General features: G+C 40.7%; 1 protein-coding gene across 1 annotated transcript; it reads left to right on the top strand.

Annotated features, from left to right (window-relative positions):
• The first annotated feature begins 183 nt into the window (after positions 1–183).
• ABRA (actin binding Rho activating protein) lies at positions 184–12,101 on the top strand. The gene is made up of 2 exons (XM_008168274.4): positions 184–979; positions 9,519–12,101. The coding sequence occupies exons 1-2, from the start codon at positions 261–263 to the stop codon at positions 9,994–9,996; spliced, it is 1,197 nt and encodes a 398-aa protein (XP_008166496.1). The 5' UTR covers positions 184–260; the 3' UTR covers positions 9,997–12,101.
• Positions 12,102–13,471: the final 1,370 nt, after the last annotated feature.

Raw genomic sequence — 13,471 nt, 5'->3', positions numbered from 1 at the left:
CTGTGTCATCCTTGTTTACCTTATGCAGTGTCCATCTGCTGAGACAAAATGCAAGCCCGGAGGTATTAAAAAAAGAACGCTGTCAGAGTAGAGGCACTATATCTGTGAGAAATGCTTCACATAGTTTCCAATATCACAAACTCCTCCTGCTTCTATTTAAATCCTTGTAGCTCTCTCCTCTGGAAGTTATTCAGTCTAGGATATTCATTCACTAGGTGGTAACCACAAGAGATAGAGAAGCAGCAGCGGCAGACAGCAACATGCCTCCAGAAGAAGGCCAAAAAGCTACACCTGCAAAAAGGGCCATCAAAAAGATCCGAACTGCCAGCCTAGTAATCAGCTTGGCACGAGGCTGGCAACAGTGGGCAAGCGACCACAACACAAAGCAAGCCCAAGAGCCCTCAGGATGGATGCCCAATGCAGAAGAACCACCAGCTGAGCCACCAAAAGAAAGGCTATTATCAGGATGGCCAGTTTCTACTAAGAGCGACCAAGAAAAGGGCGAGGAAAAATCCTCAGGGAAGGAGGTAGTGGCTAACAGGGATGTAGAAAAAGATTCAAGTGAATCTGATGAAGCTCTCAGAAAGTTTAACATTAAAAGCAAAGAGGTGACCAAAACCGTTGTAAGTAAAGTCTATGAAAGAGGAAATGACATTAGCCTCCTCAGTGATAGATATGAGAAGGATAATGGGAGCCCAGAGATCTGCGGGTGCAAGGAGGAGTCAAGTAATTTTGACAAAATCCTTGGTGACAAAATGTCTCCTACAAGGCGGAGGAAGTGCTCAAATCTGGTGACAGAGCTAACCAAGGGTTGGAAACAGATGGAACAAGAGGATAAAGTCCCAGAGTTGGAGCTACATAAATGTCGCAGTGACAGCCTGGATACAGAGGACAGTGGCTATGGGGGCGAGGCAGAAGACAGACTCCAGCAAGTAGACGCTGACCACATTATGAGGATTAAACGACCCATGCCATCACCGTAAGTGAACAAACACTTCATTTGAGTGCACCAAAATGGTTGTTAGTCCCTGAGGCAGATATGGATTTCCAGGAGGGAGAGGAGAAAATGGGAAGCCAAAATTTTAGGAGCTGGATAAGGGCCAAAGGGAGACTATAAAGTTTTAAGAAAAGACAGCCCCCCCCGTTTCCACCCCCAATTTGATAACTTCAAACTCACAAAGGTAATACCATGGGACTTGGATCCTTACTCACACAGCGTGAGTAAAATACTCATTGATTATTGTGATAAACAGTTCACCCCAAAGTCGTAGGCTGAAATGTATCTACATAAACCATGTGATAAAAAAGTTTGAATCTTGAATAGATTGCTAAAAATTGAACTCGCTCTGTGGATAAAGATCAATAGAGAAATGGGCTAAATTCATTGAATAAATTATTTGCAATGAACAGCATTCCAAACTTTAATAGAAATAAACAAGGAAAAGGTTGGAAAGGTCAAGGTCTACCAAAGTTCACTTTCTAACCTCCAATCACAGGACATTTATGATTTGGAATACACCCACCTGAGCCTAACAGATGATCGATGCTAGAAGGAAAGACATGACTAGGACAAAAAGAACAGGAATACTTGTGGCACCTTAGAGACTAACAAATTTATTAAAGCATAAGCTTTCGTGGACTACAGCCCACTTCTTCGGATGCATATAGAATGGAACATATATTGAGGAGATATATATACACACATACAGAGAGCATAAACAGGTGGGAGTTGTCTTACCAACTCTGAGAGACCAATTAATTAAGAGAAAAAGAACTTTTGAAGTGATAATCAAGCTAGTCCAGTACAGTCAGTTTGACTAGGACAATATTTTAAGAAGTGATGCAAAGTTGTACACACTTGCAACCATTCCCATGTTAATTTTTCCAGCACTAACACCTATGCATACACCTGATGGAATGTATATCACCCGCATGCACGTGTTTGTGCTAGAAATATGCAGAGTCATTTTGGATGCAAACGTCTATGCACAAAAATGGAGGCTGGGTTGAGACTCCTTTGAAATTGAGATTTGACTCCCACTCTCTTGCATATATGCACACACATGAGGAGGAAAATATTTGGGGGTTGTGGTGGATAATCAGTCCCACTGGAACACTGTGACTGAAATGGCTATGGCAGTACTTGGATGTGTTGGTGTGACCGCTGTTGGAATACTGTGTTCAGTTCTGTGTCCTCCATTTCAGAATGATGTTGATAAATTGGAGAGGGTTCAGAGAAGAGCCAGAGAATGATTAAAGGATTAGACAACATGCCTCACAGTGATAGACTCTATGAGCTCCATCTATTTAGCTTAACAAAAAAAGATTAAGGGGTGACTTGATTACAGTTAATAAGTTCCTACATGGGGAACAGACATTTGATAATGGACTATTCAGTCTAGCAGAGAAAGGAACAACATGACCCACTGGCTGGAAGCTGAAGCTAGACAAATTCAGACTGGAAATAAGGCATTTATTTTTAACAGTGATGGTAATTAACCATTGGAACAATTTAACAAAGGTGATGGTGGATTCTCCAATTTTTAATTCAAAACTGGATTTTTTCTAACAGATCTGCTCTAGGAATTATTTAGGGGAAATTCTATGGCCTGTGTTATAGATGGATGATTACAATGGTCCTTTTGGGTCTAGGAATCTATGAAAAATGCTAAATTTACAGTCATTAAAGAAATCAATTCAACCCTTTGCATGTAAGTAAAAATCACCATAGTTAAGACTCTGACCACTTTTTTGGCTCCTTTAGGCATAAGTGCTTTGGCTGAATAGGGATAGGCTTAAACTCATGCTTAAAGTTAAGCATGTGCTTAAGTATTTTACTGAATTTGAACCTATACAAGTTTCTGGATTCTGCTCACAAAGTAGGTAAATATAAAATAAACCATTGGAGACAAACAAATTTACAAAAACATTACATTTGCTGCAAACATCTGTGGTTATAACTCAGAGATATGGAACTGATCTGATTATTTAGTTAGTCAAGAAAGACACTATACTTTGGTATCTTTTCTCTACAGTATTGAACACCAAGTATGAATTGTCAAGTGTAAAATCCCTGGCATGTCAGAAAAAATCACTATAATCAAATCTTACAAAATAATGTTTTATCCTTCAGAAACAATCTGATGTGTAGGAGGTTCCCTTATGTCTGCAACATGGTGTGAGGAAAACACAAAGAGCACAATCTGTTATTTAGGTTAAGAATTGCAGCATATTTTACTTTCATTTTAAATATACGTGGAAAGAATTATTATGAAAAACATACCTCTCCTATAATGAATTAAACAGCAAGTCTAAATCTTAGCACCAAACTAATATCTCCTTGTAAGGGTTCCTGTCTGAAGATTACAAACAAAAATTGTATGTTAATTTTTGACTCCATGTGTCACCAAAATAATCGGGGGATTCAAATCCAGATATTGCAATCAATGGAGAACTCTCATTCATTTCAATACAAACAGGATTTGGCCTACAGAGGTAGCTCCAAGAAGAATAGACATGCCCTGACGTCAAATAGCTCCTCACGAGGTCTCCCACAGAGCAAACTTTGCAGAAAAAGGCTGCAAACAGTTGGGTTGTAGCTTGCCCTTCCAATATAGTCACTTTGATTTCAGGAAAACAAATTATTCATACACCAGAGACTGCAAGAGGGAAATTGATTCTATATATTTAAAAATGTACTTCCTACAAAGTAAATACTACTGTAAACATTTGCCTTACCTGAAGAGCACTGCATATAGACATAAAGCAAGCTAGACTTGTTTGCAAACCTTAAAAAGAAAAAAAATTAACAAAGATGTATAAGCTTCCTTGCCACCTGTAGGATAGCAATAGAAACTACCTGGAAAAAGGAAGAGGGGGAAACAGAGAAAAAGAATTTCCTAGATCAGGGTACTCAGACCTCAGTGGTTGAGGAGCCAAATTAGCGATCAACATGACCCAAAGAGCCACAGAAGTGTGAATTCATTGTTTCATTTACTCTCTCTCATTCATATATATATATGAATATGAGAGAGTAAATGCAAAATGACTGATCCATGGGCAGCAGGTATAATAGGCCAGGGTGCCGCGGCCGCTGGACTCCCAGTTGCGGGGTTTGGGGGTGGGGGGAGTTTTATTGTGCCCCATGCAGGTTCCAGGGTGGCTGAGGAGGAAGTATGTGCTATTCAGCTTCCCGGGTTCATCAGTAATCTCCCTGGACTCCAGGGAGATTACTGATGAACCCAAGAACCTGAGTAGCAAATACCGCCTTCTCAGCTGCCCCGGAACCTGCACGAGACATATCAAAAGCTTCTTCCAGACCTGAGAGACACTTTTCTCCACACCACTTGGGGTCTGGGAAGGAAAGGCGAGGCGAGGCGCGGAGCAGCTGCAGCTGGCCCAGCTCCAGGCAGGTGTGCGGCGGGGGGGAGAAGGGGGAAGGAGGCTTGGGGCCTCGGTGATCCAGCTGCTGGGGCAGAGGCATACGGGCAGAAGGGGTGGAGCTGGGCTAGCCTCCCCAATGGGGGGCTCCACCCACTGCCCATGTCTTGATCAAGTATCATCATATCAACTAGAGTTGGTTAATAACATAGTAAAAGCATCCTGATGGGTTAATAACTTAGATTGGTTAATAATTAAAATCACACAGTGGTTTAATATCATGTGCTGTGAAGAGTTGCAGGAGATACATTGAAGAGCCACTTGTGGCTCACACACCTCAATCTGAGTATCACTGGCCTAGATTATTCAAGATGCCTGGGGTACTTTTTAGCTTCAGCTTATTTTTGACATCACTTTCAAATACAGCATCTAAGGCTGGGATTTGCAAGAGAGCCTGCAGGATTTAGGGTAGGATTTTCCAAAGTGTACAACTCACTTAGGAGCCTAAGTCCCATGGAAAGTCATGGGACTTAGACTTCTAAGTGAGTTGGGCACTTTTGCAACATTAACCCTTAGGTATCCAAATCCATTAAACGTCCCATGGTAGCTGGACACTGAACTCCCTGAAGCCTCTGAAAATCCCAGCCTAATAATTTAGGCCCAGATTTGTAAAGGTATTGATGCATTGCTAAGTGTAGCATTATAATGTCCAACTGATTTAGGAGCCTAAAGCTCATTTTCAAAAGGGATTTCACTATTTAGGAGCCAAAATCCCATTGACGCTCAGTAGGATTTAGGTTTCTAAGTGCCTAAGTCCATTCTGAAAATATTTAGGCTCCTTAATCAGTTTGGGGCTCAGCATTGCAGTGCCTCTCTGTTTATTCAACAAGACAACCCCTGTTCCCTCTATTGGAAGAATGTTCATAGAGTCATAGCTTCTAAGGCCAGAAGTCACAGAAGACTACTGTGATCATACATGAGTGGATCCTTGTAGAGTTTTCCTCCTGTTGCAGGTTTCACCGAGTAAGGGAGCCAGCTGGCCCTGTATTGCCCTTTCCTCTCAGGAGCCATGTCTCCACTGCCTCGCATCGTCTGTTGTCATCTACACCTATGCCAACTAAGAGCAGACTGAGTGCAAAACCTATCAAATCAGAATAGCAGGATTTTACACACACTTAGCCTGGACGTAAAAAAGCTCCACACGGCACCAGGGCTGTGGAGAATCAGGACCAGCGTGTTCATACTGTATCCAAATCACCATGTCAGAAATGAGAGCCCTGGCAGTAGAGCTGGTGGAATAATGCCAAAACAGATACATTGATACATCTGCAAACAAACAGATGGACTCTGCTCCACTGCTATCCCTAGGGTCACATCATTAGTTATCTATAAACATCAGCAGTTATTCACAGAAGTGTTCATATTTCACACATTTTAGCACAAACAGAGCTCTGAAAATTCAAACCAGAAGGGCCTTATTCACTGTTCATCTTTCTTCTGTTTCAGTCATCCAATCAGGGAACAGACCAATACCATGTTATACAGATGACTAATCATATCCCACAAATAATGAATGGCTAATAGCCAATATGAAAGAGTTCTCAAATAGAGGCTGAGAACTGACCACCCATAGTAATCAGATAATACAAATAAAGTGCATTGTACAGCCTCAGAAATCAGGATCAGTATGTTGGCAATTCACAAACAGGGTGGAAAGGGAATAAATTTGCAAGGGGTGCTATCTGCAACTAATAATGTGACCAGCTCTACCTGGAACCAACCCAAATTAAAATGAACTGCTCACTAAAAATAAAATTTAACTAGCAAGGAAGTAACTATCTTTCTACTGGGGTTGCCTGAATATCTCAAATATCTTATATGTCAAATCTTAATGCAGTTACCTGGGAGAACATAAGATTAACCATACATACTGAGGTGTAAATGGGTAAAATAATACCTTTTATATTACTTACAGCTGTCTGCCTTACTGAAATCTGCTTGGAAAGAATAATTTTTTTTGCATTTATAGTGCTGCTCTTAGGATTATATTTTTTTAAAACAGTCATATTTCACTTTAAATTTATATTCTCAGAACATATCATAAAACCTGCTATTTTTGTTAATCAGTTTTGCTTTAACAACCACACACTTATTTTTTGGTTTTGTTTTGTTTTAAATAAGGCAGTCTTCTGTTTCCCCTCAAGGTTTCGGTGAGAACACACAGTGCCAGTAATTATTTCTCACATCAGCACCCACATCCATGCCAGCTGTAACTCTAGCTGGAGTCAGACTGATCTCCCAGCAGACTGCATGCAAATTCTACATTCTGGGAGGATAATATTTAGTCTGTACCTAGAAACAAAACGGGTGGTGCATGAGTAATGAAAACTGCCACACAGAAGAAAAGAGCATGGAAGTTCTCATACATTAGGCACCCAAAGAAACAGAGGGAATTGACAGCACAGATCATGCAAAGGACAATGTCTCCTTAGAAATAAAGAATGCATTCTTGCAAATACGCCTTATTATTATTATTACTTATAATGTGGTAGTGTCCTGAGGCCCCATTTTGGATCAGGGATCCATTGTGTTAGGAGCTGTACAAACCCAGAAGATATGTTTTCTGCCTCAAGCAGTTGACCACATATGAGAAAGAGAGGGAGAGACTAATCTGAAAAAATAAACTGGAAGTCAGTGTATTTACTTGGTTAATGCTTCAAGAAAGTAGACAGTGGGGCAAAACAGAAATGCGAAAAGCAGGAAGGGTTAAACTGTATGATGCATGTAGAAGAGGCAAAGTGAGAATTAGATTATCCCTAGCCATGTAGGGTTTGAGAGTAAAAAGTAAATGTGAAATAAAGTGGTGCTAATCTAGGCAGCTAGGGAGAAGATTAGAATGGAAAGGCGATAACAGTATTTGGTTAGAAAGGAGGATTAAAGAGTTAGGTGGGAACAGAAAATGTAGGAGACACAGTAAATAAAAGAACGAACAGAGAATGCAGTGTTCAACAATGCTGCCTCCTTCACTTCTCCTGATCCCAGGAAATTCCTGCTACAGGAGTTTTGCAGCGTTCCACAGGGAGTAGGGCCGAAGCAAGCTAAGCACATGAGTAAGGACAACCACTTTCAGGATATGTCTACACAGCAAAGAAAACCCACTGGCTCGTGGGGCTCGGGCTGTTTCATTGCTGTATAGACATCTGAGCTCAAGCTGGAGCTTGAGGTGTGAGGTTCCCAGAGCTCGGGCTCCAGCCCAGGAAGTCTATGCAGCAATGAAACAGCCCTGCAGCCTGGGCCCTGTGAACCCAAGCCCGAGTCGTCTGGCATGGTCAGCTGTGGGTGTCTAGTTGCTGTATACACACCCTCTATGGTGTGGGCTGCCCTTCAGCCGCACTGAGACAGTCAGTATAAATTACTTTTGACTCAGTCAGCATTAACTTACCTTGGTTTTCCCTCCACAACATACCCTCTTTATTGAGTTGGGGGAAGTGGCCAGTCAAGGAGCCCAGTGGGGCCAGAGCTGGGCAGGATGTTGTGTAAAGGTTTAGGGCCCTTTGTGGATCTTCTGAGAACTGCAAGTTTCAGAAGCCAAATTCCCTGAACGTTTTTTTTTTTTTTTTTTTTTTTGGGGGGGGGGGGGGGGAGGGGCTCACCTCCAAACAGGACAACAGAACAACAACTCAGAGTCAAAAGCTCACCAAGTTCTATCTGCAGACCTGGCAACAAGCTGCACAGCTGGTTTGCTGATAGTACTGCAATGTAATATTGTGACACTTCTTCCAGACCTTCATCTTACACACACACACACACACACACACACACACACACACACAAACATACGGAGATATATCTATCTCATAGAACTGGAAGGGACCCCGAAAGGTCATTGAGTCCAGCCCCCTGCCTTCACTAGCAGGACCGAGTACTGATTTTGCTCCAGATCCTTAAGTGACCTCCTCAAGGATTGAACTCACAACTCTGGGTTTAACAGGCCTGATTGCAAAATAGTGCTTTACATCATTATGGCCATGACTGTCCCGTGCTTTACACCACATCACTGGTGCAACTGACTTTAAAAAGCAACCTAAATGGCCCAGGGAGATCACACCCCAGGTATCCTCCAGTGGCACAGAAGTAAGATAGGGGCTTTTACACCAATCACCCTTTCTCTCCACTACCAGCAGAGCAGGGGCAGAGGTGTGGTTGAAGAGAAGCGCTTGTGGCTGGGATACTTGGTTGCATTTTGGCCCCATTGGGCCGTTGCAGCCAGGTAGGTCAGAGCTGCCCTCAGAGTAGTAACAGCATCAAGGAATTTAAACCATTTTGCACATTTGCCCTGATTTGCATTCTGCAATATAACTGCATCTCAGGACTTGGCCCAATATCTATGAATGACATTGTAGCCATGGATGTTTTTAGCAGGCTCAAGGTTGAATGGGATTAGAGTGTAGTCAGAACACCACCTTCCTGCCCTTTGGGCCTTTGAAAATCTTTAACTAAATGAGCTAAAAATGTTGGGTCACATTTTTTAGTTGGGGCTTAAATGAAAAGTAAGTCTTTTCCTATTGTATGGGGTAGTACTTGTCTTATACTTATGCACCCTGTTATATTAATCAAATCAAAATTGACTGAAAGGGGCAAATTTTCAGACACTGACCCCATTTTTTCAATTATGAATAGTGGTGGGTGCAATATTTGCACTTGAACTAAATTTGAAGTGCCAATAATTGCACTTTAATTTCTAGGCCCCTGATGAACTGGCAGGAACAAGAAGGATAGCTAAGCGAGCAAGTAAATTGGAGAGGTAATTGCATTCACTCTTTTGCACCCACAGAGTGGGTTAATGCTGGGCAGAAAATGTGGCTAATAAAATTGAGATCCAGTGTATAAGTAGGTGTCTTATGCAAGATCAACCTGGCAATGAATGGTGTGGCTTTTAAATACAAAATTGATAGATAAATCTAATACGCTTACACTGAAGAACTAACTTTAGAATTAGTAAAAATATGCCACCTACTGGTTAGTACTCTGGACTGGAAAAAGTTGTGTCTTACAACAGAAAACAGTAAATAGAACAAACGAGCCCCTAAAAGTGGTGAAATGAAAAAAAAATCAAGCCCCATCTTTGTTTCTTTTAGTGCAAGCAGGTTTACAGAAGAACTAAGCAGCAAGGCCCACCGGAAATACAGTCCTGTTAATGCTCTGAAGGGCAGATGGCAAGAATGGGCAGACCAGCATGTGATAACGCAGAAGCTGAATCCTTTCAGTGAGGAATTTGACTACCAACTGGCCCAGTCGACACGCCTGCACAAAGGAGATAAGGGCTATGGTCGTCCTAAAGAGGGAACGAAAACTGCTGAAAGGGCCAAGAGAGCGGAGACTCACATTCACCGGGAGATAAGAGATATGTGCTTTATCATTGCAACAATGGCTCGGCTGAGGCGCGATGGCAAGATCCAAGTCACCTTTGGGGAACTCTTTGACAGATATGTCCGTATTTCAGACAAGGTTGTTGGGATTCTCATGAGAGCTAGGAAACATGGGCTGGTGGACTTTGAGGGAGAAATGCTATGGCAAGGCAGGGATGATCATGTCATAATCACTTTATTGAAATAAATGTACAACAACCCATTATGGTAAACTTAAAATACACCAAATTTTTCCATTGCTGCCAGTGACCGCACCATTAAATAGTAAATATAGGAATTTACCACGCAGTTGGAAAGATACTTAACATTAGTTCTAGGGAGTCAGATGTTTTATAATTACTCCTGTGATACCAAGCATCCTTTTGCTATTCCCTTTGTATTGTGCCCTCTACCAACTGAGTTTGCAGCATTATAAAGTTATTTACCACTCAGATAAGGATGGATGTGGAAGAACTGAAGTGAATATATGTATTGCATGCACCAAAATAAATGTAAAAGCATAATGGCAGCAGAGACAGCTCCACCTCAATCCTAACCCTGAGTTGCTTTCACATACAAAACTTTCCCCACCCTAAATTAACTTAGATGTGATTTTTGGAGTTATAAAGTGGGTTGGATCAGGAACCAACTGAGAATATGAACTTGAATGCGCAATCTATTAAATTGACCCTTCAGTCCTGTCCTACATTTCATAATTAAGTCACTAAAAATCTATTTAAGGGCATACAAATAGAATTTGAATGTACAGTCATCTGCATTTACAACTAAGGTATAGGATATACCAGTTATTTCCTATTTTAAGTATAGCAAAATACTACTGCAGACACCATGCTGTAGTAACTAATTGACAAATGTTGATGTTTTAATGGTGAGCACTGTATCTGTGATGTTTTCCCTTACATTTCATACACAAAGTAAGATAAAACTTGTACAAAGAGGGCTTTATATTTAAGACTGAGAAATGGATGGAATGGTGGCATACATCCCCTACAGAAAAATACTGAACACAAGGCAAGACTTGAATGCATAGAGGATATGGAAATTCATGAAAATTACTGCATATCAGTATATAGAAATGATTTCCTATTCAATACATCTATAGCAATAAAGGTAAATTAACATACAGCACATATTCTCTACTTGTTCCTGGAATTAAGTGTATGGTGCTAGACACTTATAAACAGCTGCATTACAGAAAATGTACAAGATCAAGATGCAGGAGTAGCAATGGTAGGGACATTTTCCAGTAGACAGAGCCTACTTCTGTGAGTGAGGAATACATGAGAAATATTTTTCCTAAATAAACAAAGAGAATACATCCTCTGTGTATTCAGAAAGCCGGTGTTTCATAAGATGTTCTACAGAATATGGGCCTAATTCTACAACCTTATTCATGTTAGGTTGTTCCAATGAAGTCAATGGCACTATTTCAGCCCAAGCAATGTTCAATGAGGGTAAAGGTGGCAGAATTCAGCAATGTATGTTTTAAAGAAAAGTTTAAAGTGGTGTTTCTATACTTTGTACCTCACTTCTATGCTGTACTATAGTATAGATTTCTATATTGCGTATAATGCTTACTGGATTATATAGACAACAGCGTCTCAAGACTATTACTATGTAAATTTCACACAGTATATACTATTGACAGAATAAAATGTTCATTTAGGAGGAAAAAAGGTTGGGCAAACTATTTACATACAGTTAAAAATGAGAACCCAAATGATTTCCTTTGATAAGTTTCTTTCAAACTGAAAGATCAAACATCTTCTTGCAGAAGAAAAGGGTATCCGTACATTTTGCCTCAATTTGGTAAACCAAGAACTGTTAATTTAGCATTAAAACACAAATACTCCAGTTTGAACTTCCTGGTAGGCATATTTTTTGTAAGCAAATAAAACAGACCTCAAAATTTTACAGGCAAATAATTCAAGAACCAAATAATATGCTCCTACAGTATGTCTTGTTCTAAAACAATATTAACATTGTAAGCAAGGTAACTGATTGTGAAGTTAGCCAAGATAAAAACATATTACATTGCAGGTCTGATCCAATAGCCTTTTTGGTGACAATGCGGCTACTCATGCAAATAAGAGCTGCAGGACCGGGCTCTAATTTGCAGATAAATATTGTGATATGAAATGCTGTATGTATAGGTTCTTGCATTACCCTCCGTGGTTCTTCATATGAATACCACTATACCTATTTAATTATTAAGTCATTTGCCTGTTGTCCTTTAAAAGGCTGTCAAAGTACAATACCTGAATGACAAATAAAATACTAATTTGAGTACCAGTGCTTGCTTATTTTTTCCACCCCTACTTAGAAGAGAAACATGTTCATTCACATATTGTCTGATATATTAACAGACCATTTTAAAATGTGAACTTCTCCTGCTCCAAGCCACTACCCTGTTAGATACTCATCCTTGCGCTAAGGTCCATAGATCTGTTATAATGGGATTTTCATAGCCTACATCCAAGCTGGGAAGCAGGATCATCCTTTAAATAGGACACCCAAAACAAGATAGGTTATATTTACATATCTTGTACACCTTCCTCTGGACACTATGGCATGGAGAAAGCTTCTGCCAAAAGAAATGAATTACATTGGCTAGGATTGGATGACTAATATGCAGTTAGGTGCAGTTATGAATTGATGGGAGACATGACTACCCTGCTCTGAGACTGAGGGCTTATCTTCACTGTGGGGGTAAATCGACCTAAATTATGCTACTCCAGCTACGTATATAACGTAGCTGGAGACAATGTAGCTTAGGTCAACTTACCCCAGTGTCTTCATGGTGTTGAGTCGACAGGAGATGCTCTCCGGTCAATTTCCCTTACTCTTCTCAGAAAGCCGGAGTACTGGCGTCAACTGGAGAGTGCTCTGCCATCGATTTAGCAGGGCTTCACTAGACCCGCTAAACCGATCCCTACTGCATTGATTGCAGCAGCACCGATCTCCCTGGTAGTGGAGACCAGCCCTTAGAGTGCTCCTAAGGACCAGGGACTGAGAGCCATTGAACCAAACTGTATATAAGGGAAACCACTTCAAGCCAGGGGTGTGGCAGCACTCCCAGTTCCAGCACCTATGCTAAGGACTGGACTTTGCTGTTTAACAAAGGTGAAATATTTCTTGAATGTTGTGACGCATGGCCAGAAAGGGTTAAACATCCTGCAAAATAAATAAGCTTCAAAAGACATGTGGGAAGATAACGTTTGTGTTTTTGTGTATTTACATATATATGAGTAAGGTCAACAATGTAATCAACAGTCACTGTCTATGTTGTATTCTGTTAATTCAGAGATCAAAAGAACATCCTGGCATAGGATATCTCTATTAATTTATCTTTGAAATTAAGTCATCTGTGAATGGTGGCGAAACAAGCAAATTGCCTTATGTTAATCCATATAGCTAAGTACTGATGATGGACCTCCTTCAAAGTCATCCTAATTATTTTTTATTCCCAGAGGAACTCCCAACTTGTCAAAGAGGACATGAAATTGTATAAAAGATCCTTGGGTCTTGATTCAGTCATCTCATATCTGCTTAAGCTTCATCGGGGGAAGTTTGAGTTGCAAGACTGAGGTCCCGGTTATGCTGGTACACCCTGAATATATTTGAACATTGGACTATAACCTATGAACTACTTCTGAAAGAAC

This window comes from Chrysemys picta, chromosome 2 (assembly GCF_011386835.1).
Source record: "Chrysemys picta bellii isolate R12L10 chromosome 2, ASM1138683v2, whole genome shotgun sequence".
Classification (NCBI taxonomy): Eukaryota; Metazoa; Chordata; order Testudines; family Emydidae; genus Chrysemys; species Chrysemys picta.
The sequence above is the reverse complement of the archived record's forward strand: the minus strand, read 5'-3'. Positions and strand labels throughout refer to the sequence as shown.